Genomic DNA, 24,981 nt, shown 5'->3' with positions numbered 1-24,981 from the left:
GCCTCTCAAATGCTCTCGCAGTATTCCAGGGGTTCATTAATGACGTCTTGCGTGACATGATCAATCACTTCTGCTTTGTGTACCTTGACGACATCTTGATCTTCTCGAGAGATCTAGCTGAACATCGACAACACGTTCGGCTAGTCCTGGAGCGGCTGCTGGAGAACCGGCTATATGTAAAAGCCGAGAAGTGTGCGTTTCATACCAGCTCAGTCCAGTTCCTCGGATATATTGTGGAGAAGGGTCGGTTGAGAGCCGACCCAGCCAAGATCCAGGCCGTCGTCGAGTGGCCAACGCCCACGTCCCGGAAACACCTACAGAGGTTCCTTGGGTTCGCGAATTTCTACCGTTGATTCGTCCGCAACTACAGTTTAAAAGCGGAACCTCTAACAAGACTGACATCCACCAAGATTCCGTTTGTTTGGACCCAACAGGCTGAGGCCGCATTCGTCAAATTAAAAGTATTATTTTCGCGTTCCCCGGTGTTGACACACCCCAACGAGGCTCTTCCCTTTGTCGTCGAGGTCGATGCTTCAGAGACAGGAGTGGGGGCAGTGTTGTCCCAATGGTCCCCGGAGGACCAGAGGCTACACCCATGCGCCTTCTTCTCGCGCCGGCTCAACCAGGCTGAGCGCAACTACGACGTGGGCAACCGTGAGCTGCTGGCCATTATCCTTGCGTTGCAGGAGTGGCGGCACTGGCTGGAGGGCGCGGCGGAACCTTTCCAGATCTTTACGGACCACAAAAACTTGGCGTACCTCCGGTCCGCCCGAAGGCTGAATCCCTGCCAGGCAAGCTGGGCCCTGTTTCTAACCAGATTCAATTACACCATCACCTACTGACCAGGAGCCCGGAACACCAAGCCGGACACCTTGTCCCGAATACACAGTCCAGCCGCCAAGGGGTCTCCACCCGAAACCATTGTCCCGGAGAAGAGAGTATTGGGAGCCCTCCAGTGGGAAGTGGAGCGGAAGGTGGCGGATGCAGCGGACGACACGCAGACCCCGGTCGCGTGCCCTGGAGACAAGTTGTTCGTGCCCACACACCTTCGGCAAGAGGTGCTACAGTGGGGGCATACATCGAAGGTAGCATGTCACCCTGGGGTGGGTCGCACGCTGTCCTTGATAGCGCAGAGATTTTGGTGGCCCGGGCTCCGCAAGGACGTCCAGGACTATGTCACGTCCTGCACTGTGTGTGCCCGTAATAAGTCCTCCCGCCTGAAGCCATCCGGCCAGCTCCGACCCCTGCCCATTCCCCACCGTCCTTGGTCGCATGTGGCCTTGGATTTCATTACCGGACTACCTCCTTCCAATGGGAGATCGGTAATCCTTACGGTGGTGGACCGATTTTCAAAAATGGCACACTTTATCGCCCTGCCCAAGTTACCCACCTCATTACAAACGGCGGATATCCTGATAAAGGACGTTTTCAGGATCCACGGGATTCCAGCGGACCTCGTCTCTGACAGGGGGCCCCAGTTCGTGTCCCGGGTTTGGAAGGCCTTTTGCAAGTCCTTGGGGGCTACGGCTAGCCTGTCGTCGGGCTATCACCCCCAATCCAATGGGCATACTGAGCGAGCCAACCAGGATTTGGAGGCGGCGCTCTCTCAAGGTGCACCCAGTGTTCCACACGTCCCTGCTCAAGCCTGTCTCTGCCAGCCCGTTGTGCCCGCCGACCGCGCCCCCGCCGCCTCCCCGGGTCGTGGGAGGGCAACCGGTTTACACAGTAAGGGACATTCTGGACTCTCGAAAGCGGGACAGAGGGTTTCAGTATCTGGTCGACTGGGAGGGGTACGGACCCGAGGACCGCCAGTGGGTTCCCCGCTCCTGGATATTGGACCAGTCCCTCGTCCGGGATTTCCATTTGGCACACCCATCGGCGCCGGGTGGTCCGCCTAGGGGCGTCATTAGGGGGGGGGGGGGGGTACTGTCATGATTTGGGTCAGCTGGTGGGCGGAGCCCACCATACACACCTGCTGCCCATCATGCCATCATGCCATCAGACCTGAATAAAAGCCTGATGGACACAGCAAGGAGTGTCGGGTGATTACGCCGAGACGCCGCTCTCCTGACCCGACTGTACTCGTCCCTACAATAGTTTCTCCTGCTGCCCATGACTGAACTTGTTGCCGCCACCGTGCGTGTTTTTGAGTTTGTTTGCTATCCGCCTGTGCGCGTGACTTTGTGTTTACTTTTTGCCGCCACCGAGCGTGTTTTTGAGTTTGTTTGTTATCCGCCTGTGCACGTGAGTTTGTGTTTACTTTTGTCCGCCTGTGTGCGTGATTTTGTGTTTTCGTTTGTGGATACATTAAATCTAAGTTATCCTCATCCCTGCCGTGGCTCGCCTTCCTCACTGCATCTGGGTCCTCCCTTCTCAAGACGTGACAGTTGCTAATCAGACAGCATGTGGTCCTGCTCATTGCCCCTCTACCTGCCGACCATCACTGCTATCCGCACCAGTCAAGTCATCTGAAATTTGTTCCATTAGATCTTGTAATAAAGCCCTTGATTTGCCCAGTCTCATCTCCTGCTCGTTTGTTATTGCTATGAAACAGTTGATATTTTGAAAGCACTTAAACCGTCATACTGTGCACACAACACTTGAACCTCAATAGTTCCACTGTAATAGATGCATGGTACTTTAGTACACAAATGCATTGCAAAACAAACATATTGTGTCCATACTGAAAACACTTGTTAATCCACAAATACATTACAATTGATGGAACATAGTGATGGTAAACTGAAGCAATGAGGCCTTCCATCCAACTGGTTCGCTCCTGGGCTGAAGCATCATGAGGCTTCATTTGTGCTATTGCACCCTCATGTGGAAAATAAATGTCATGACAGACAGTGATTAAAATGATACCATGGATTTGATGGGGTCAAAAGGGCAGGGAGTTGTGATATGAATGTACTTGAAAGAATGATTGCTTTATTTTAGACATTGACATAAACAAGACACACATTTCATTCATTTTTAGTGAGGAAAACTAGCATTTCCAAAGTTTTGGGCTTTAAAAGGTTTGTCATTTTAGATCTTAGTCTTTCGCAAGGGATGAGGCCGGGGTACAGAGAAAGGTTATTGCTAGTTTGTAGAGGTTTGGGTAGACATGTTTGTGCAGCTCACAGTAGTCCAGGGGGTTTGACATCCTGCTTATGTTGGGTTCCCCCAGGTAAGTGTGGACCTCAGCGGTCTCACTCTGTGTCCTCCTGTGCATGACTGTGTGGTCCAATCGCCGCCACAGTTTGTCACCTAAGACACAACTAACAGCCAACAGGCAGTTCTGGCTGCCCATCGTAGAGATGGGAGCAAAAGAATGCCTTATCCCACAATAATGCACTGCCGCTCATTTCCTATTGCTTAATTAACACCATTAGAATGTATAGAATATTACCTTGCTCCACAGGCCGGTTGTGTTGATGAAGATGATGGGGAGGAGGCGGAAGATGCCCTGTGCCGGATCACTGTCGCACATTCAGCTGTGCGCCTCCTCTCAGCCTCTTGTGCTTTATTGGGGCTAAAGAAGCCTATCTTCTTGAACCTGCAAATGACAGTGAGACTCATTGCAGTTGTGAACTATTCAACAAGAGGCAGTTGCTCATTTGTTGGTACTAGTAGACAGATGAGGAAAAACAGTCAACTGATACAAACCTGGGATCGAGCAGTGTTGCCAGTGACATGATGCTCAGTTGTTATTTGAAGACCCTCAGCCATTGCTTTGCTCACCTCCATTTGTATGGTTCCCATGTCATCCTCCAAGGTGTGGTGCAGCATGGCCAAAAGTGGTATGACCTTGAACCCAGACACTCTCCTCTCTCTGAGAGCTCTACGGTGGCATCATTAAATTGGGACAGCGCCTGCAGACTCTCAGAAATGAGCCTCAACTGGTGGGATGTCGGTGTGTAGGCCTGCTCCTACGGCTTCCCTGAGGTTGTACATGCGTTGCAGCATGTGGAAGGTGCTGTTCCAGCGCCTCTCCACCTGAAAATAAAAGGTCATTATTGTTTGAAAGGAGAGTGGAAGCAGTTATGGATGTCAACTTACCTCTTGAATGAGCTTCAGCACAGGCTCTAGACTTCATTTGCTCCTGCACCTGTCTCAGCCTTGTCTATAAAAAATAAAATAGGAAACAAAACATTATTCAAGTCATTCAGCATTAATTTGAATACTGCTGTGTAATAAAGGAATTCACTTTTGCAGTGGTACTGCTTTTGAAATAGCCAACTATACTCCTACACTGAAGACGGATCTCAGACAGCTCAGTGTTTTCTGCCAGAGCCTTCTTCACCATTAGATTTCATGTGTCTGGCACATGCCGCCATGTTGGCTGCACCATCTGTCACAAGGCAAGTTACTTTGGTGGCAATGCCCCATTGTGCCATGAGTGCCGATTTAACGACTGCCAGATATGCATCTGTGTTGATGCTGGTCCACATATCTGCTCTTATGCTCACTGCAGAAGACTTTGCTACAAGCTCTTGGGCCTTCTCCTTTGCCTGCTGGTCTGGTCAAAGTCTAAAGGAAAGGAGAAAGAACACTATTGGAAGAGCAGTTATGAGGGAATAATGATTCATGTGCTCTCATACTGTTGGAATTTATTTCTATATTAATATAAACTCAAGTTAATAATCTGACTCCAATTTGTGACCTTACCAAACTATCACCCATGCAACAATAGCGTGCTCGTTCTGCAATAGAAAGGTATCAGGAAGCCGGCATTTTCACACACGAGTGGATTTATTCCTAACACTCAAATCTAATACAAAACAGCTGGGGTCCCGGGTCCCTATCAATACAATTCTATACGTCTCTGTCTCAAGCAGCCGACGTAGTCTCACCCGAGTTGCCCCAGTGAATAGTTATACTACACAGTATTTAAATGACACAGAAACAAAGGCATCCTGACATTATTCTATTGGCTACGTGTTTTCTGCAGTTTAACTTTAGCTTGCTTTTCATTGGCCGATCTTCATCCGCAGCGTCACTGGATGGCTTCTCCTGTTTTGTACTTTTCCGCCCCGGTGTAAAACAAATGTGATTTACAACATACTTTGAGCTTATCGCGGCTCTGCATCTCCCCTTGCAATTAGCATCCTTTGTTCTGAAACATTCCATTCCTGCAACCCCCACTCACACAAACTCTTATATTCCTTTAATACACACCTGCCTGGTGGGGAGAACATATGTAGGGTCGAAAGCTTGGATAAGCTTCCTGAACCCTACGTCCTCCACTGCATTCTTATCCGCTGCAGTTTAACAGAAACAGAGTAGGCCTATTAATGATAGATGTCATTCATTTCATCTGTCACATTTGGAATATACATGGTAGGCTATGCTGTTTTTTCATTGCATGTTAAAATGACTGGGCGTGGTTCTATTTGAGTTGTCTCCTCATTTTCATGCAGGGCCCTAGAATGCCTCAACATAGATGAAGTGTTCTTTAGAACCAAGTTTACACTTCACCTTTTGGAATATCAGCAAGTAGAAGAAAGACATTAAAACGAGGGATACACTGTGTTGTCACAATAATTTACAATATATATTGAAGAGGAATAAGTAAATTTTGTCCTCTTTGCGTGTTCCAAAAATGAAGATAGATTTAATGTAAGAAAAATACACCTTTGCAAAAATGATTTTTAATCAATCAGAGAATCTCTGGACAAATAACTGCCTCTAATCATCACTTAAACAACGTGGGATTTCAGAGCGTCAAATGTACTCTTCTACGTGTACAATAGCTTCTTATAGTTAAAAAGACCTCCTCCTTTTCATTTATAGACTAAACATACTCTCTGGTACTTTTCCGAGAGCAGTGGCGTAAACAAGGTCAGATTTGGGTGTGTGTTTGGGACTGAATATGTTTTTAGTTGAAGGTTCTATTTTTCCCCATAACAAAATCTCACAAACAAGTTGAACCAAATTTACGGTGGCCGTGACTGATGAAGAAAGTAAAGAGTGTGTGTGTGTGTTATTTCAAAGCAAATTTTGTTTTCAAGACTGAAATGTGCGTGTACAAAGCGCTGAGAAGGAACTTTTTTAGACTAAATAGTATGACCCAGTTTAAGGTCAGATTATACCGAAATCAACACCATCTGCTCTGCACAGGACACAAAATATTTCGACAAGGTTAATATAAAGAATTGGAATGATAATAATGGTTAATAAAATAAAATGAAGTATTAAAAATGTTATAATATCTTTCAGTCCGCCCTTTGGGCTTTTTAAATAAAGCCCAACAACTAAATATTTAAACATTTTTACCAAAGGATTCCCGCGGGATCTTCATCGCAATGGCAGGTGCAACAGTAGAATAAAAGGGAAGAAGAAAGAAAAAAAAAACATTCTTTGGTCATAATGGTTAATAAAATAAAATGAAGTATTAAAAATGTTATAATATCTTTCAATATTCACACTGGTTATTATAATTTGTACCTTTTAAGGAGAGATCTGCTCAAAATGATCCCGGACAGGGGATGTTCTCTTCTTTTTCGTTGTGGACTGGTCCATTGCAAAACGAATCCGATTGAGGTTTGAAGATGCCAGTTGGGTGTGTCAGCGTCACCTGTGAGCTCATTGTCGTCTCGGTGCGCCCTTTTATTTCGAATCACCCGCGAAACTATGTGTTGGCGATGACGTAGGAAGCCCGTCTCGCGAGGCTTCGGGCGTGGCCACAAGCGTAATCAACCCATATTTATGCACAACACATATACTGTATACAATTAACCCCGCCTAACATTAAAGGGATACTTAACTCATTGAGCCTTCTTCTACAGTGGGATATTCGTATTTTGCACAAATTGGCTTTTAACTGCTTTTTGTTTTATATACAGTCAATTGCATCTTGCACTTCTCTCCCTTACTCTCAACTAACATTGCATCACCTGTTTTCTGGGTTTCGTCAGCAACCTGGAGCATGAAAGGTCATTGCTTCCTCAGCGCAGGTGAGAAGGTTGTAGTCATTTGTATGCAAGACTTAAATATGGCTTTGACTAATTCTTTCTGGGCAATATATTAATAGCTGCTGAAAATTGCCTCGGTGAGTCAAGTATGTGTCTGTTGATTTCATGTGCACTTGTATATGTGGTTACGTTTAGACTTTGCCTTTTTTTACCTGCATGAAAACTAATAGCGGGTAGGACTAGATACGTTTTTGGCTTCCTCCTACCCCTCTTTGACATATAAACTCTTCATTTTCTTTGTGTCTATATGTTCAATAAAGAACCAGCTGCTACTACTTGGAGCTCATTTGGTTACAAGTTAGCTTTATCGGCGCTCACATAGGAATTGCTTGTTTTCCAATGCCTTTTGTGTTTGGGTGTAGCATTTATTTAGGTTGTGAAGACATTTAACATTTTCAATTTGTGGTTTTACTGTTTTTTGAATTTACTTATAGGCATATCAATGTGATATAATCATGAGTGTTTAAAAGAATACAGTGGGATGGTGATTTTGTGAACTCTTATTGATCTTCGTACCCCCAAAGCTATTGAAGATAGAATGTGCATGATGCTATCAGAGTCTTTTGTCATTAGAGACTAAAAGTCTGGGGTCAGATCCTGATTGCATTTGTTCCCCCAGTCAAGAAGGGGAACTATATGTAAATGTCTGTTTACTAATAACATTACACCTTTGTTTAACCTGGAGTCGACATGTCTGTATGTAAACGTCTGCTTACTAACAACATTACACCTTTGTTCAACTAGGAGTCGACATGTCTGTCCTTTGTTCAATCAAGAGGCGGGAAGAGGAACCTTTTATCTTTTGAGTATAAAAGAGTCGATGTTCTGTAGATTGTTATAGACTTGGGGCCCCGCGTTGCATTCAGATGTGGTGTCCTGACTTTGTCTTTAGAAGCTTCTAAATAAATTCTTGCAAGGAACCTTCTTCATCAGATCTCGAATACAATTATTTTGGACACGCAAAGATTACACTTAATATAGTAATCAAAATATTCCTTCAGTTGCTACTGTTTTGTGCATCAGTTTTTCTATGGGGCACCATTTCGCTTTACTTTTCCCCTTGGTTTGTACCTCTGTCGCAAGGCTCCAGCTATTTGCAATCAATGCCATTGGTATTTGAATTTTTTTTACTATCCCGATGAAGCTCGGTAGCTTGAGCATTTTTCCCGCCATATAAATCTGTCGAGGGTTGATTCATGCTGGGCTGCTGTGCAATTACCTGTGTGCCATTATTGCCTTGCTCTGGTGGCTCCTGGTTCCTCTCCACCCGTTCCGCAGCAAAAGAGGGATTCAGGCCTGGGGAATAGACAAGGGGGAGCGGGGGCCGTGGGAGAAACAGCATGTGAGGGCGTGTATGCATTAAGCGCGCATCGCTACAGAAATGACTCGGTGCTGTTTGCAGGGCATCAAACGGTGGCACAATCAACACCGGTTCTCTTGTGTGGTGATTGCAAATGACACACAACCCTGCTATCTGAGCTGATTTGAAATGCCAGGCGCAGGCGATGGACAAGAGTGTGGCGCAATTTAGCTGTGTCGGTTATATCTCAATCCGCAAAGATCACACAGCTAACAATTCTTTAACGGAGTCACGCAACAAACAATATTATTCCCTCGCGGCAGACCCAGACTGGGTGCCGGCCACATCTATATTGCACTTTGCCCTATAAAGCCTTTATTGAATATGGATGCTGAGGGGGGGGGGGGGGGGGGGTCAGTAAAAGGCCAATTACATAAAACGGGTCAGGGGGATAAACAGTGGCACAGAGCTCCTGGTTGGGCCCTCCTACAAAGACAAACATTGTTTCTTGCGTTGTGTAACTGAATGAATGCATCCATCTTCTACCGCTTATCCCATTATTATAATACTTAAATAATAATAATGAAGGTAAATATAGATAAACGACTCTTGATAGGACAATTGTATTCAATTAAGTAAACAGGTCATACCTTTTGGACAATGCTCCCTCCCAAATGCTACCTTGCTTCCGGGGTGTTGTGCAGGTGCCGGTAGGCTGAAATGAAGCCCTAATTGTATGTGAGAGATATCAGCGGGTAGTAAACTTATGACAGGTAATTTTATTATATGCTTACCGTCTTGACGGATTCCCTGCTACTTCGAGCAGCTTACTCGACAGGCATAGTATGGGTCTAGATTCTCTTGTGCAATTTGTTGGGCGTCCTCGTGTCTGTGGCTATGTGGTGTTAACATTGTTAACATTTTTAATTCTTTATTTTATATTTTAACCATTTTGAATTTAGTTATAGATGTGTAGAGCAGGTGTAATAAATGTTAAACTCAATATAACTCGACCTTAACCTATCTGTTATCTTCTTTTGTCTAAATTCCCTTTCTTTGTCCTGTTTGAGAAAGTTCAATCTGGCATACTGAGATTCTGTTTTGTCGAAATGTGAAGAAAGTGCAATCTGGCATACTGAGATTCTGTTTTGTCGAAATGTGAAGAAAGTGCAATCTGGCATACTGAGAACCTGTTTCGTCTAAATGTGAAAGTCCAAGTTCAATCTAGCATACTGAGAACCTGTTTTGTCTAAATGTGAAAGTTCAAGGACGATCTAGTTTACTGGCAAAATGCAAACTCATTCTGTACCTCACGGGATGACAGAGGCGTTTCCTGATGTTTTGAATAAAAAGGCTGTGTGGGCAAAAGAGGACACACATTCTTGGATGACACTGCTTTGGTGATATTCAATTGTGTGACCAGAGATCTCTGTAATAAATCAACTTGCAAGGACCCTTTTCACAAGAATCTCATTTTTGATTTATTTGAACACGCAAAAAATTACAAATTATAATTTAATCCTTCAGTGGCCACATGCGCACCTGCAGCAATCAATGTGGGATCTCACGGCGCCACTCCTTCCTTTCCCTAGGTCCCAGAGCCCCTAGAATGTTCCCCCGGGTCCTCAAGCCCACTATTTTACACACACACACGCACGCACGCACGTACGCACGCGCGCACGCGCACACACACACACACACACACACACACACACACACACACACACACACGCACACACACACACACACACACACACACACACACACGCCTATATTCAGAGGTCATCAAACTGTTGTAACGCTTCATGTTTTCGCTTCAGGAATACAGCTTTATTTTTACGTGTCATAAGTGCTCAGGTTCGTGGATGCGCTGCTCTGCGCTGATTAGCAATTTTGTTGAGGAGCACGACTTTACAGCTTTAAAACAACGCTGTACAGGTACTACACGTGCTTCTTATTCGTCCAAATGCATTTTTAATGTGTCCCTTTTGTTCTCCTGGTAAATATATCGTTCCGCGTGATCTTTTTGTTTATTATTACATCATGGTTTTCCCCCGACAATGAGATTTGTCCAGCTGGAGTTGCCGTAGGTTTCACGTGACGATGATACTCCGTTCCAGGCCGCTTTGCCGTCGACACGCACGCTTTCGCGCTTCGCTATATAATCCTTCTTGATTTCTGACTGAATCGACTTAAACATCGACACTGTGCGTGCGTCGCTACTTTAGAGAAGTCAAAAATAATTGCTACATTTCGTGTCTGCTTACATTCGTATCAGGCGGTGCTCGTCAACATCTCTCGGCCCTGTTTTGCTTAGCTTTGCTTAGCTTTGCTTAGCTTAGCTTAGCTTAGCTTTGTTTAGCTTTGTTTAGCTTTGCTTAGCTTGCTAGCCACCAAAAAAAGGAGACGCGTTTTTTTAGCGACTCATTGGCTCAGCAGACGCCAAGTGTGAAACTAGAGTGTCGCCGATATCGTGAATATGTGTGCTGCAACGAACGTGACGTGCGAAAAAGAGCTTTGTGGAGCACAGGAGGAGAACGAGCGACAACGTCAGCTGCTGGACGCTGTGTGCAAGCAGCCTCGTGTTGTGTTGAACAGAGCAGGTTTGTCGCTTGCTTAATCAACACTTTTCAACAATACGTATTTTATTATTTAACCCCACAATAAAGTGAATTTACCAAATCTTGTGTCCCGCAGACGTCTGTGAAACATATCTTTGTCCTGAGTGGCAGGAGTCAGACTTCCGTGACGTGTCAGAGGAGGACAACCTGGAGCCTCTCCAGGTTAAAGAAGAGGAGCAGCCACACCCTCCCAACATAAATAAAGAGGAGCAGCTGCCACGATACATTAAAGAGGAGGAGGAGTTTACAGAGTTGCCCAGGACTGATGTCCATTTGAAGACTAAAGATGAATGTCTATATGAAAACAACAAAGGGGCGGAGCCTTCAAGCAGCAGCTCAAGACAACTGATAACAACTGAAGATGATGAGGACCACCGTGGAGGATCACAAGCAGACAGCCGGTTAGCTCTAATGTCAGATGCTGAAGACGCGTCACACTCTCCTCGCACTGATGACGAACAGTCTGACGGTGACGTGACATGTCACACTGGCAGCAAACGTTGGAAATGTTCTCTATGTAAACAAACTTTTGGCAGCAACTTTCATTTGAGAAGACATATGATTAGCCACACTGGTGAAAAACCCTTTCCCTGCTCAGTTTGTGGTCGACGTTTCTCTTACAAAACAAGCTTGAAAGTGCACACAAGAACCCACACTGGAGAGAAGCGTTTTGCTTGCTCCGTTTGTGGTCAATGTTTTACTCAAAAAGGAGACTTAAAAGTGCACACAAGAAACCACACTGGAGAGAAGCCTTTTGCCTGCTCAGTTTGTGGTCACAAGTGTGCTTCCAAGGGAGACTTAAACAAACACACAAGAACCCACACTGGAGAGAAGCCTTTTGCCTGCTCAGTTTGTGTTCACAAGTGTGCTTCCAAGGGAGACTTAAACAAACACACAAGAACCCACACTGGAGAGAAGCCTTTTGCCTGCTCTGTTTGTGGTCAGTGTTTTACTAGAAAAGAATTCTTAAAAATCCACACACGAACCCACAATGGAGAGAAGCCTTTTGCTTGCCCGGTTTGTGGTCAATGTTTTACTCAAAAAGGACACTTACAAACGCACACGAGAACCCACACTGGAGAGAAGCCTTTTGCTTGCTCGGTTTGTGGTCAATGTTTTACTCAAAAAGGACACTTACAAAGGCACACGAGAACCCACACTGGAGAGAAGTCTTTTGCCTGCTCCGTTTGTGGTCAATGTTTTACTCAAAAAAGAGACTTAAAAGTGCACACAAGAACCCACACTGGAGGGAAGCCTTTTGCCTGCTCTGTTTGTGGTAAGTGTTTTACTAGAAAAGGAGACTTAAACAAACACACAAGAACCCACACTGGAGAGAAGCCTTTTGCCTGCTCTGTTTGTGGTCAGTGTTTTACTAGAAAAAGAGGCTTAAAAGTGCACACAAGAAACCACACTGGAGAGAAGCCTTTTGCCTGCTCAGTTTGTGGTCACAAGTGTGATTCCAAGGGAGACTTAAACAAACACACAAGAATCCACACTGGAGAGAAGCCTTTTGCCTGCTCTGTTTGTGGTCAGTGTTTTACTAGAAAAGGACACTTACAAACACACACAAGAACCCACACTGGAGAGAAGCCTTTTGCTTGCTCGGTTTGTGGTCAAAGTTTCTCTGACAGGCCTAAATTACAAAGGCACACAAGAGCCCACACTGGAGAGAAGAAGCCTTTTGCTTGCTTTGTTTGTGGTCAATGTTTTATTGAAAAAAGAAACTTACAAATGCACACGAGAACCCACACTGGAGAGAAGCCTTTTGCCTGCTCCGTTTGTGGTCAAATATATTCAAGTAATGCCAAAGCTAAGAGGCACAGGTGTGCTGGTGAGAATAGCCGTGATTAATGAAGCTTGATATGACCTAATTTATGGATTGACTTTTAAAATGGTGCAGAAATCCTGTCTCCCACTGAATGAATGAAGGATCTGTGTACTTGCATTGTATATTGTATGTGTCTTGACTTAACCCAGTTATGTGCGTACATTTCTTCTTCATGTGCCGGGTCTGCTACAAACATCAGTGATCATGGCCCTCCATGCCTCTCTGTCATCCGTTTTCCTAATAAATTCGCTAATGGGGTTCTTCTTACGTGTTGCAAAGTTATTTAAGTTGTCTGTATATTTTGCCGCCTTGTTTTTTTTTTACTCCACATATCTTGCCACGTTTAATTTGTCTTGCCATGATATTCTTTGCATAAATATACCTATAGTAGGCTGCAATTACTTTGTATAGGAGCAAACAATTCTTTTAAATGATTCACACAGCAAACAATAATATTTCTTCACGGCAGCCACTAAACTCTGACACAGCCAGACTAGATGCCGGTCACTTTGCCTGATTAAACCTTTTAAAAAATAGATAAGTTATAATTTGCTAAAAAGAGTAAATAAGTAAAAGGCCAATTAAATACATCTAGCTCTTTCACTGCCACTGACGTTTAAAGACGTCAAGTAAAAACCTACGGAGCACTGCCAATGACGTCAAAAGACGTCATCCAATTTTTATTTTTTTATTTTTTATTTTTGAAACGGGTGGGGGGAAGCCTTCCGCATCTCTGGTGAAAGTTTCAATTAGGTCTGTTGTGTCTAAAGACTATTTTTGGCCCCTAGAGGGCAGCGATGACTGTCTTTTGACAAGATCGGGTGGGCGTCAGTAGAGGCGGAGCTAGAGCGTCGAGCAGGAGATCAGAAATTGAAAACAAAGGAAAAATGGCGACCGTTTGCGAGGAGCTCACGCCCGAGCCATTTTTTTCAAAGCCCAAAAGCATCGACCAACGCTAAAAGAGCACATTGATGACAACGATGATGATGATGATGATGACTCCGTGGATGGAAAGCATTGACGCGGCAGTAGAAGACGTGGGGGGCGGGGGGCTAGATGGCTGAGGAGGAAGTGGTGCCCGTTTGCAAAGCAGCTCTACACTTACAAGACCAAAGGGATCGACCAACGCTAAAAGAGCACATTGATGACGACGATGATCATCATCGATGATGATGAAGGTGAATCCGAGCTTGACGGCGAAATTGGAACCGCTGACGCGGCGGCTATGACGGCGTCATAAACGCGGAGCACAATCGAGCACGCACAGGCGGACGTTCGATCGGACGACGGAGAGTGCCCCGAGTCCAATGCATATTCATCGTTGGAATGTGTACAGTCTGCTACTTGCTGTTTATTCCCGGAAAAAAAGGAAAGTGTAACGTGTAACGTCTGCACGCGAAACGGACAAAGTGAAAGTAAACTGTTGTGCGAGTCCAGCGGCGTCTCCTTGCACGCAGGAGAGCGTTATAAAAAGAAAAACTGTATTTGAAACATCCACATAATTGTAAGTAGTACCACAGTTGCACACATTTGTAAATAGTTTGCGAAATTGTTTTGTCAAATTGTTACACTGTTGAATGGAAATAAACGTATTTTGCAATCAAAAAACACTTTTTCATTGTTGGTGAAAGCGTTTTACAGAAGTAAAGCACCATTTAGGTGTTTGTGGCATCATTCATGGACAAAAAGAAGTGTAGAATTCACTAGAGTGCATGAAATAACATAGTTTCACAAAATGCCGTTTTTCTCCGCTTTTTGTTTCAAAACAGAGCATTTCGGTGAAAGTAACCATTTTCTATTGTTGATTACTGAAGAACGGAATAAGGTAGAAACAAACTTTCTGATGAAAGATGAGAGTCCAATCTTTCATTTGGTAGTATGTGTGTTTCCATAGTCCAAACACAACATTTTCTGTGGACCTTGAAAGATCAGTCAAAATGCTTAAATCAGGTGGCACTGGGGACAACCAGTTTCTGAAAACGTCTGGCAGTCAAAGAGTTAAATAAAAATGAATAAGCACTTTATTTTACCTCCTTATTTCACTTGTTGCATAAGCACAATGCAGCACAGAACAATTCATGTTAAAGCACTCTTCAAATATATATATTTTTTTATTCAGAGCATGATTTACACCCCACCATTTTATTGCATGCACCAAGCATGTTATACATTTTTCTGTCCACATGATGGCGTAGTCGAGGAAATGAATCATCTTGAAGCCCCGACGTGTGTGTGAAGTATTGCCTGCAGGGCTTTGCTGCTTTATGGGGCTTCATTTTGCCATCACTACCTTTTGGAAAATGCTCCCTCCCAAATGCTACCTTGCTTCCGGGGTGTTGCGCAGGTGCCGGGAGGCTGAAATGGAGCCCTAATTGTATGTGAGAGATATCAGCGGGTAGTAAACTTATGACAGGTAATTTTATTATATGCTTACCGTCTTGACGGATTCCCTGCTACTCCGAGCAGCTTACTCGACAGGCGTAGTATGGGTGTAGATTCTCTTGTGCAATATATTGGGTGTCTTCGTGTCTGTGGCTATGTGGCCACATGCGCACCTGCAGCAATCAATGTGGGATCTCACGGGCGCCACTCCTTCCTTTCCTCAGGTCCCAGAGCCCCTAGAATGTTCCCCCGGGTCCTCAAGCCCACTATTTTACACAAACACACACGCACCTATATTTAGAGGTCATCAAACTGTTGTAACTAGAGATGGGACAATGAAGCCTTGTGACGCTTTTGAGGCTTTCGGCTGATTGCTTTGGAAAAAGAGTCAAAGTTTCAAAGCCCCATAAGATAGATCGTACCGGTGACATCTGGTGGTCAGCTGGAGTCATAGCAGCTATAATCTTCAAAGTGATTCGCCTGATTTTATATTCCAACATAACACCAGTACATTCAGTCTTACATTTGTGTCTGTCTAATGATCATCAGCTACACATGGAAGGTAAAGTGAACCAAATATCTACATGAGGGAATTGTGCTTGTGCCCAACTTTTTATATTTATTTGTTTTACAAGTTCTTATTCAAGAAACAATATTTGCTCTATTGTGTTCGGCTTCAAGCGGTTTCTTCTCTGGCTGTGACAATTTCACCAGCCTTTGAGAAAATCCTCTCACAGGGGACTGAAGATGCTGGTGTTGAGAGGTACTGCAGAGCCACTGGAAACGTCATCAGCACGTGATCACGGTGGTGTCATCCGGGCTTTTGTTACATTGTTTCGAGCAGTCTGTGTCACTCGGCTGACACATGCTCCGGAGTCTCAGTGTCAAACGTCCCATCTCTAGTTAATACTCTTCATGTTTTCGCTTCAGGAATACAGATTTGTTTTTACGTGTCATAAGTGCTCAGGTTCGTGGATGCGCTGCTCTGCGCTGATTAGCAATTTTGTTGAGGAGCACGACTTTACAGCTTTAAAATAACGCTGTACAGGTACTACACGTGCTTCTTATTCGTCCAAATGCAGTTTTAATGTGTCCCTTTTGTTCTCCTGGGTAAATATATCGTTCCGCGTTATCTTTTTGTTTAATTATTACATCATGGTTTTCCCCGACAATGAGATTTGTCCAGCTGGCGTTGCCGTAGGTTTCACGTGACGATGATACTCCGTTCCAGGCCGCTTTGGCGTCGACACGCACGCTTTCGCGCTTCGCTATATAATCCTTCTTGATTTCTGACTGAATGGACTTAAACAGAGACACTGTGCGTGCGTCGCTACTTTAGAGAAGTCAAAAAATAATTGCTACATTTCGTGTCTGCTTACATTCGTATCAGGCGGTGCTCGTCAACATCTCTCGGCCCTGTTTTGCTTAGTTTAGCTTAGCTTAGCTTAGCTTTGCTTTGCTTTGCTTTGCCTTGCTTTGCTTAGCTTAGCTTAGCTTAGCTTTGCTTAGCTTAGCTTTGCTTAGCTTGCTAGCCACCAAAAAAAGGAGACGCGTTTTTTTAGCGACTCATTGGCTCAGCAGACGCCAAGTGTGAAAATAGAGTGTCGCCGATATCGTGAATATGTGTGCTGCAACAAACGTGACGTGCGAAAAAGAGCTTTGTGGAGCACAGGAGGAGAACGAGCGACAACGTCAGCTGCTGGACGCTGTGTGCAAGCAGCCTCGTGTTGTGTTGAACAGAGCAGGTTTGTCGCTTGCTTAATCAACACTTTTCAACAATATGTATTATTTTATTTTGAAAGGAATCTTCATCCGCCCACTTTGTTACCTTACGTTTACAGTTTTTGTCTGTCGCTTTGGTACATTACTCAGATCTTAATTGAATTTCTCAGAACTGCTTTTTCAATTTTCACATTGCTGTGACACTTGTACACAGCACTAAGCAATTGCTCTTTTTTTATTTTTTACTAGCTGAGGCAAATCTGTTGTTTCTACACACGTACGTACGTACATACATACATACATGCATACACGTATACACACGTACGTTTTCCCGGCTTTGTTATTATTGCGCTCGCGTGGCCCATGTGATAATCTTAAATATAAAATACATAACCCCACAATCAAGTGCATTTACCTAACCTTGTGTCTCTTGTGTCCCGCAGACGTCTGTGAAATATATCTTTGTCCTGAGCGGCAGGAGTCAGACTTCCCTGGCGTGAAAGAGGAGGACAACCTGGAGCCTCTCCAGGTTAAAGAAGAGGAGCAGCCACACCCTCCCAACATAAATAAAGAGGAGCAGCTGCCACTATACATCAAAGAGGAGGAGGAGTTCACAGAGTTGCCCGGGACTGATTTCCATTTGAAGACTAAAGATGAATGTCTATATGAAAACAACAAAGGGGCGGAGCCTTCAAGCAGCAGCTCAAGACAACTGATAACAACTGAAGAGGATGAGGACCACCGTGGAGGATCACAAGCAGACAGCCGGTTAGCTCTAATGTCAGATGCTGAAGACGCGCCACACTCTCCTCGCACTGATGACGAACAGTCTGACGGTGACGTGACATGTCACACTGGCAGCAAATGTTGGAAATGTTCTCTATGTAAACAAACTTTTGGCAGCAACTTTCATTTGAGAAGACATATGATTAGCCACACTGGTGAAAAACCTTTTCCCTGCTCAGTTTGTGGCCGACGTTTCTCTTCCAAAACAAGCTTGAAAGTGCACACAATTACCCACAGTGGAGAGAAGCCTTTTGTTTGCTCTGTTTGTGGCCGACATTTCTCTTACAAAACAAGCTTCAAAGTGCACACAAGAACCCACAGTGGAGAGAAGCCTTTTGTTTGCTCTGTTTGTGGTCAATGTTTTACTCAAAAAGGAGACTTAAAAATGCACACAAGAACCCACACTGGAGAGAAGCCTTTTGCCTGCTCAGTTTGTGGTCAATGTTTTAGTCAAAGAAAAAACTTAACAACGCACACTAGAACCCACACTGGAGAGAAGCCTTTTGCCTGCTCCGTTTGTGGTCAATGTTTTATTAAAAAAATAAGCTTAAAAGTGCACACAAGAACCCACACTGGAGAGAAGCCTTTTCCCTGCTCAGTTTGTGGCCGACGTTTCTCTTACAAAACAAGCTTCAAAGTGCACACAAGAACCCACACTGGAGTGAAGCGTTTTGCTTGCTCGGTTTGTGGTCAATGTTTTACTCAAAAAATAAACTTACAAAGGCACACGAGAACCCACACTGGAGAGAAGCCTTTTGCTTGCTCCGTTTGTGGTCAATGTTTTACTCAAAAAGGAGACTTAAAAATGCACACAAGAACCCACACTGGAGAGAAACCTTTTGCCTGCTCAGTTTGTGGTCACAAGTTTGCTTACAAGGGAGACTTAAACAAACACACAAGAACCCACACTGGAGAGAAGCCTTTTACCTGCTCTGTTTGTGGTCAGTGTTTTACTAGAAAAGAAACCTTAAAAGTGCACACAAGAACCCACACTGGAGAGAAGCCTTTTGCTTGCTCAGTTTGTGGTCAAAAGTTTGCTAGCAAGGAATACTTAAACAAACACACAAGAACCCACACTGGAGAGAAGCCTTTTGCCTGCTCCGTTTGTGGTCAATGTTTTACTCAAAAAGGACACTTACAAATGCACACAACAACCCACACTGGAGAGAAGCCTTTTGCCTGCTCCGTTTGTGGTCAAATATATTCAAGTAATGCCAAAGCTCAGAGGCACAGGTGTGCTGGTGAGAATAGCCGTGATTAATGAAGCTTGATATGACCTCATTTATGCATTGACTTTTAAAATGGTGCAGAAATCCTGTCTACCGCTGAATGATCGAAGGATCTGTGTACTTGCATTGTATATTGTATGTGTCTTGACTTAACCCTGTTATATGCGTATATTTATTCTTCATGTGCCGGGTCTGCTACAAACATCAGTGATCATGGCCCTCCATGCCTCTCTGTCATCCGTTTTCCTAATAAATTCGCTAATGGGGGGGGTTCTTACATGTTGCAAAGTTATTTAAGTTGTCTGTATATTTTGCCGCCTTGTTTTTTTTTTACTCCACATATCTTGCCACGTTTAATTTGTCTTGCCATGATATTCTTTGCATAAATATACCTATAGTAGGCTGCAATTACTTTGTATAGGGGCAAACAATTCTTTTAAATGATTCACACAGCAAACAATAATATTTCTTCACGGCAGCCACTAAACTCTGACAGAGCCAGACTAGATGCCGGCCACTTCGAAATAGCACTTTGCCTGATTAAACCTTTTAAAAAATAGATACAAGTTATAATTTGCTAAATAGAGTAAATAAGTAAAAGGCCAATTAAATATATCTAATCAGGGGGGCTCAACAGTGACACAGACCTCCTGATTGGGCACTCCCACCGCTGTACAGGTACTACACGTGTTTCTTATTCGTCCAAATGCCCTAACCCTATTGAAAAATAGTAGATATGTGTGGAGCATGTGTGAATTGTGTGTTAATGGGGGGATTTGATTTTTTCTTGTTTATGTGCTGGGAGAAGGTGTATTGCGTAATGTCCTGGAGGAGTGTTGAAGTAGAAGGGCAGTTTTTGTGGTTTCTCTCCTCAATAAAAGGAGGACTGAGTTTTTTCAATTTTTTTTAAAAAAAAAGCCTTTCCCCCATGCTTGTAAATAGAAAAATAATATTCATTTTTTTATTTTTTCCTGTATCTATGATGACTCATTCGTAGGTGTGAAAATGATTTAACCTTTGTTCTGCCTCTGAGTCCCATTTCAGAATTTGAAGTCGGCCATTTTGCGTGCAAGTCCCTGAGACTGGACAGAACTTCCCATGAGGGCGCCACCTGGGAGTTGTCACATTTTTAACATAATTTGAGGTGATATGTAATTAAAAATAATCTAAGGTCGACAAATACGAAAGTACAGAAACACTACTTGCTATGGATTGCTCCCAATCCCGGAAATTGTCATATCTGACTTGATGTTTGACCAAAAGCTGACAAAGAGGCTGCGGCCTTCAGTGACATTGAAAACTGGACACTTGCCAACTGACTCGTAAGTTTTTAGAGCAAGCTGTCCTAGCTCATCTTAAATATTATTTACAAAGGTATGCAAAATTTATCAAATTAAATACTGTAAAACATAACAATACTGAATTATAATTCGCAATTATTTAATTGCAAACTTTCTGAAATTTTTTTTATTAGTATTTTTTTAAATAATTAAAAAACAAAAGAGGATTTTATTCTTCCGGCTTTCTACTGATATGTCATCACCTAATAATGTTGGGGCAGATTTTATTATGTTTCAATTGGTGCCGTTCATTGATCAAGATCATTGCTTCAACTGTGGTCAAGCCGGCCACTGGGCAAATGACTGCCGACAGCACTCACGTGGCATCCGGAGCAGAGGCCGCCAACAACAAAGCCTCTCCCTAAACAGCAGTTCCTGCCACCGCCTGCTGGAGAGCAGCAGTTCCTGGCGCCACCTGGTGGACAGTTTCCGCAATGACTGGACCCTGAACTCTCATGCAAAGGTCTCCAAGAACCAATGATTGACATTACGGTAGGCGGAACTTCCTTATCATTTATGGTAGATACTGGAGCTCGTCACTCTACCATTATGACATTGCCACCTGGAATTTCCCTCACCACTGATGGCATTTCGCTGGTTGGATTTAAAGGAGAACAAACTACTCTCAATCTGACATCTCCAATACACACGCAGTGCTTCGCACAGACTTTCTTGCATGAATTCGTGTACGCCCCGAACTGTCCTGTGAATCCTATGGGAAAGGATCTTCTCATAAAAACTGCTCCACTGCGCTGGTGACTCCGCCCCCACCCAGAATGTCTCCTTGAGTTCGTGATCTCAGACCATATGATGCGGTATCTGACTGTGTACACTGCACTCTATTTTTGACAGGTGTAGGTGATGACATTACAGTAAAGCATTCCGTACAGTTGCTGACAACGCCTGAGAGTTGCGTGTGGGTGGTCTGTTCGCAGCACACGGCGAAACATTTGGGTCCATTTGTCCTGCCCTGCACAAAAGCAACTGACTGGCAACACTCTATACACACATATTTATTATATTCTAAAACTCTTGATGCCTATTTTGATTTAATCTGATTTGTTTGTTTCCATGTCTGTTTTAGAACAATCAGCTTTTGGACCGACATCAACAAAGGGAGACATCTGAACAGCATGCTTGATGGTGACATGTTAAAACTACAAAACTAAACTAAACTGCTGCACTGTGGTCTATTGACCCAACTGATGTGGGCCTGTCTAAAGTGGCTCTAGTAACTTTTAAAAATTAATACCCCACTCCGTTTGAGTGCCGCAATATTAATGATAAATGAAGGGCGACTTCATATCTTAATAATAATTGATGGTTGGCTGAAAACGGGGGTTCTTTGTAAAATTTATGGGCCTAGCTACAATATTTCTATTTTTATAGTAGAGTAGAGTTGGGACTCATTGATGTGAAACACTTACGGCGAATTTGCTGGTTAAATTTTTAAAAAAAATTCCCCCTCTTTTAAAGCAGCAATTTGTTCGCTGCTGCAGTTTCTTACATACTGGTCTGAAAAATGATCTGAGTTGATCTTTTATCAGATGAGGGAATTACTGGTCTGTCTGTGTGTATCGTCACGAAGGAAGATATGCACACAAACAGTCCATGTTGAATTAAATAAATATAGAACTATAAGTTAGTCTCAATGTTATAATTATATAGTCTGTGAGAATGAATGAATTCACAGGAGGACAATTGAAGGTGATCGGACTTTGACCATGGAGGAGAGTAAGTTTTGGCAAAGACGGCGAAAACAAGGTGAATATGTTCTATTTCCGAAACAATTGAAGGATCTCTCCCCAGGGTGCTCACGGTACGGCCGGACGTGACAGCTCTGGGGTCAGATGTTATTTTATGATTTTTACTTGCTGGTGATAGTTGCATTTATTTTATGGCTGGAAGCACATTCATGACATATCTATAACAGTAAATATTATGGTAAAACATTTCATTAATCATTATATACCATCATATGGGTTTCCTAGGAAAATTTGATCAGACAATGGAACCCATTATAAGCTGTAGATAAAAATTGGCCTCGTCAGATTTGAATTGGATATAAGATTTTCATTGTTGCATTAATGAATGTGCTTAGGTCATTCAACGCAGCCAAAGGCTGGATTCTGATTGAATGTCACAACAAACTGAATTTTTCCCCAGGACGGACCTACAGAACTTCACTAACATTTACTAACTCCAAACTAACAAAAACTACCAAGATGCTCTTCCAAAAAGAAGGAATTGTGAATATGTATGTTTATAAGTGACTAAATGAAAATGTTCTGCACCCAGATGAGGTGATGGAGAGGTCAATCTGGTCCAGTTCACTGGGGACACATCGTTCCACATCTTGCCTATCAGACCCAACAGGTCTGCCTCCTGCTCAAGCGCTCCCACCAGCAGGAACCACCTGACGATTCAACTGGAAAACCATGCCTGCTTCCAGTGTCCACCTGACGAGCTGCCCGCGGAGGAAGTCACTCAATGGAGATTGAGTCACATGCCCTTTTTCCCATTCACCATTCCACAAATGAGTCACACCTTGGGAAGACAACCCCGGTGACCTATCCTTGGATCTCTGGCAATTGACCAGGGTTCTGAAAGAAGCTGACAACGCCCCTTTCAACAAAAACAAAACTGACAAACGCCCTGACCTTCATCACGACATGGTTTCACAGGAACACATCTGCTGCTGCATTGCGACGCTTTTTCTTGAACATAACCACAACACATCGTGTTCACATATGATATGCTTATTTCACTGAAAAATCTTTTAATGAATCACATTGTTTTTGACATATGACTGACCTCCTCTCCTGCCTCTCCTGCTAAAAGAATGTTTTCATTTGCTCTTATTTTAATGTTGCGCCAGCCATTTGCAACGATGAAGATCCCGCTGGAATCTTTTTGTAAAAATGTTTAAATGTTTAGTTTTTGGGCTTTTTCAAGCCCAATTGGAGGAATGTTAACATTGTTAACATTTTTAATTCTTTATTTTATATTTTAACCATTTGTCTAAATGTGAAAGTCCAAGTTTAAGGATGATCTAGTTTACTAGCAAAATGCAAACTCATTCTGTACCTCACGGGATGACAGAGGCGTTTCCTGATGTTTTGAATAAAAAGGCTGTGTGGGCAAAAGAGGACACACATTCTTGGATGACACTGCTTTGGTGATATTCAATTGTGTGACCAGAGATCTCTGTAATAAATCAATCCTTGCAAGGACCCTGTTCGCAAGAATCTCATCTTTGATTTATTTGAACACGCAAAAGATTACAAATTATATTTTAATTCTTCAAAGTTATAATTTGCTAAATAGAGTAAATAAGTAAAAGGCCAATTAAATATATCTAGGTCAGGGGGGCTCAACAGTGACACAGACCTCCTGATTGGGCACTCCCACCGCTGTACAGGTACTAAACGTGTTTCTTATTCGTCCAAATGCAGATTTAATATGTCTCTTTTGTTCTCCTGGTAAATATATCGTTCAGCGTGATATTTGTGTATACTTTTTTGTGTACTATATGATTCTTCTTGATTTCGGACTGAATGGACTTAAACTTCGACACTGTGCGTGCGTCGCTACTTTATAGAAGTCAAACATAATTACTACATTTCGTGTGTGGTTACATTCGTATCAAGCGTTGCTCGTCAACATCTCTCGGCCCTGTTTAGCTTTGCTTAGCTTTGCTTAGCTTAGCTTGCTAGCCACCAAAAAAGGAGACGCGTTTTGTTAGTGACGAATTGGCTCAGCAGACGCCAAGTGTGACCATAGAGTGTCGCCGATATCGTGAATATGTGTGCTGCAACGAACGTGACATGTGAAAAAGAGCTTTGTGGAGCACAGGAGGAGAACGAGCGACAACGTCAGCTGCTGGACGCTGTGTGCAAGCAGCCTCGTGTTGTGTGGAACAGAGCAGGTTTGTCGCTTGCTTAATCAATACTTTTCAACAATATGTATTTATTTTGAGAGGAATCTTCATCCGTTCACTTTGTTACCTTACGTTTACAGTTTTTGTCTGTCGGTTTGGTACATTACTCAAATCTTAATTGAATTTCTCAGAACTGCTTTTTCAATTTTCACGTTGTTGTGTCACTTGTACACAGCACTAAGCAATTGCTCCTTTTTTTTTTTTACTAGCTGATGCAAATCTGTTGTTTCTACACACGTATATTCATACATACACGTATACACACGTACGTTTTCCCGGCTTTGTTATTATTGCGCTCGCGTGGCCCATGTGATAATCTTAAATATAAAATACATAACCCCACAATAAAGTCTTGTGTCCCATAGACGTCTGTGAAAAATATCTTTGTCCTGTGCGGCAGGAGTCAGACTTCCCTGGCGTGAAAGAGGAGGACAACCTGGAGCCTCTCCAGGTTAAAGAAGAGGAGCAGCCACACCCTCCCAACATAAATAAAGAGGAGCAGCTGCCACTATACTTCAAAGAGGAGGAGGAGTTCACAGAGTTGCCCGGGACTGATGTCCATTTGAAGACTAAAGATGAATGTCTATATGAAAACAACAAAGGGGCGGAGCCTTCAAGCAGCAGCTCAAGACAACTGATAACAACTGAAGATGATGAGGACCACCGTGGAAGATCACAAGCAGACAGCCGGTTAGCTCTAATGTCAGATGCTGAAGAGTCGTCACACTCTCCTTGCACTGATGACGAACAGTCTGACGGTGACGTGACATGTCACACTGGCAGCAAATGTTGGAAATGTTCTCTATGTAAACAAACTTTTGGCAGCAACTTTCATTTGAGAAGATATATGATTAGCCACACTGGTGAAAAA

At 43.4% G+C, this 24,981-nt stretch overlaps 2 protein-coding genes and 1 long non-coding RNA gene across 5 annotated transcripts; 2 read left to right on the top strand and 1 right to left on the bottom strand.

Annotated features, from left to right (window-relative positions):
- Nucleotides 1-2,914: 2,914 nt before the first annotated feature.
- LOC144037070 (uncharacterized) lies at nt 2,915-11,083 on the bottom strand. Of its 2 annotated transcripts, none has more exons than XR_013288807.1 (7): nt 10,941-11,083; nt 8,182-8,258; nt 4,196-4,518; nt 4,048-4,111; nt 3,730-3,984; nt 3,398-3,544; nt 2,915-3,290 (listed from the first exon to the last, which is right to left on the bottom strand). It is a non-coding gene; the product is annotated as an uncharacterized LOC144037070 (long non-coding RNA). The 2 variants fall into 2 exon arrangements; XR_013288808.1 differs by lacking the exon at nt 10,941-11,083 and adding an exon at nt 8,913-8,979.
- Nucleotides 10,327-12,978, top strand: LOC144037058 (uncharacterized). The gene is made up of 2 exons (XM_077548192.1): nt 10,327-10,865; nt 10,960-12,978. The coding sequence occupies exons 1-2, from the start codon at nt 10,742-10,744 to the stop codon at nt 12,732-12,734; spliced, it is 1,899 nt and encodes a 632-aa protein (XP_077404318.1). The 5' UTR covers nt 10,327-10,741; the 3' UTR covers nt 12,735-12,978.
- Nucleotides 12,979-15,610: 2,632 nt separating this feature from the next.
- On the top strand, nt 15,611-19,721 carry LOC144037063 (uncharacterized). Of its 2 annotated transcripts, none has more exons than XM_077548198.1 (2): nt 15,611-15,655; nt 17,259-19,721. In XM_077548198.1, the coding sequence occupies exons 1-2, from the start codon at nt 15,649-15,651 to the stop codon at nt 18,860-18,862; spliced, it is 1,611 nt and encodes a 536-aa protein (XP_077404324.1). In that variant the 5' UTR covers nt 15,611-15,648; the 3' UTR covers nt 18,863-19,721. The 2 variants fall into 2 exon arrangements, with proteins under 2 accessions (XP_077404324.1, XP_077404323.1); XM_077548197.1 differs by lacking the exon at nt 15,611-15,655 and adding an exon at nt 15,913-16,838.
- The last annotated feature ends 5,260 nt before the right edge of the window (nt 19,722-24,981 follow it).

This window comes from Vanacampus margaritifer, chromosome 17 (assembly GCF_051991255.1).
Source record: "Vanacampus margaritifer isolate UIUO_Vmar chromosome 17, RoL_Vmar_1.0, whole genome shotgun sequence".
In the NCBI taxonomy this organism is placed as follows: Eukaryota; Metazoa; Chordata; class Actinopteri; order Syngnathiformes; family Syngnathidae; genus Vanacampus; species Vanacampus margaritifer.
This window is presented reverse-complemented; position numbering and strand designations above follow the sequence as displayed.

What these genes read in the sequence shown, in the direction of transcription:
- LOC144037063 (XM_077548197.1), top strand. Translation starts at nt 16,715, where the DNA reads ATGTGTGCTGCAACAAACGTGACGTGCGAAAAAGAGCTTTGTGGAGCA. An exon ending in TGTTGTGTTGAACAGAGCAG is followed by an intron (nt 16,839 to 17,258) that starts GTTTGTCGCTTG and finishes TGTGTCCCGCAG; the next exon opens with ACGTCTGTGAAATATATCTT.
- LOC144037058 (XM_077548192.1), top strand. Translation starts at nt 10,742, where the DNA reads ATGTGTGCTGCAACGAACGTGACGTGCGAAAAAGAGCTTTGTGGAGCA. An exon ending in TGTTGTGTTGAACAGAGCAG is followed by an intron (nt 10,866 to 10,959) that starts GTTTGTCGCTTG and finishes TGTGTCCCGCAG; the next exon opens with ACGTCTGTGAAACATATCTT.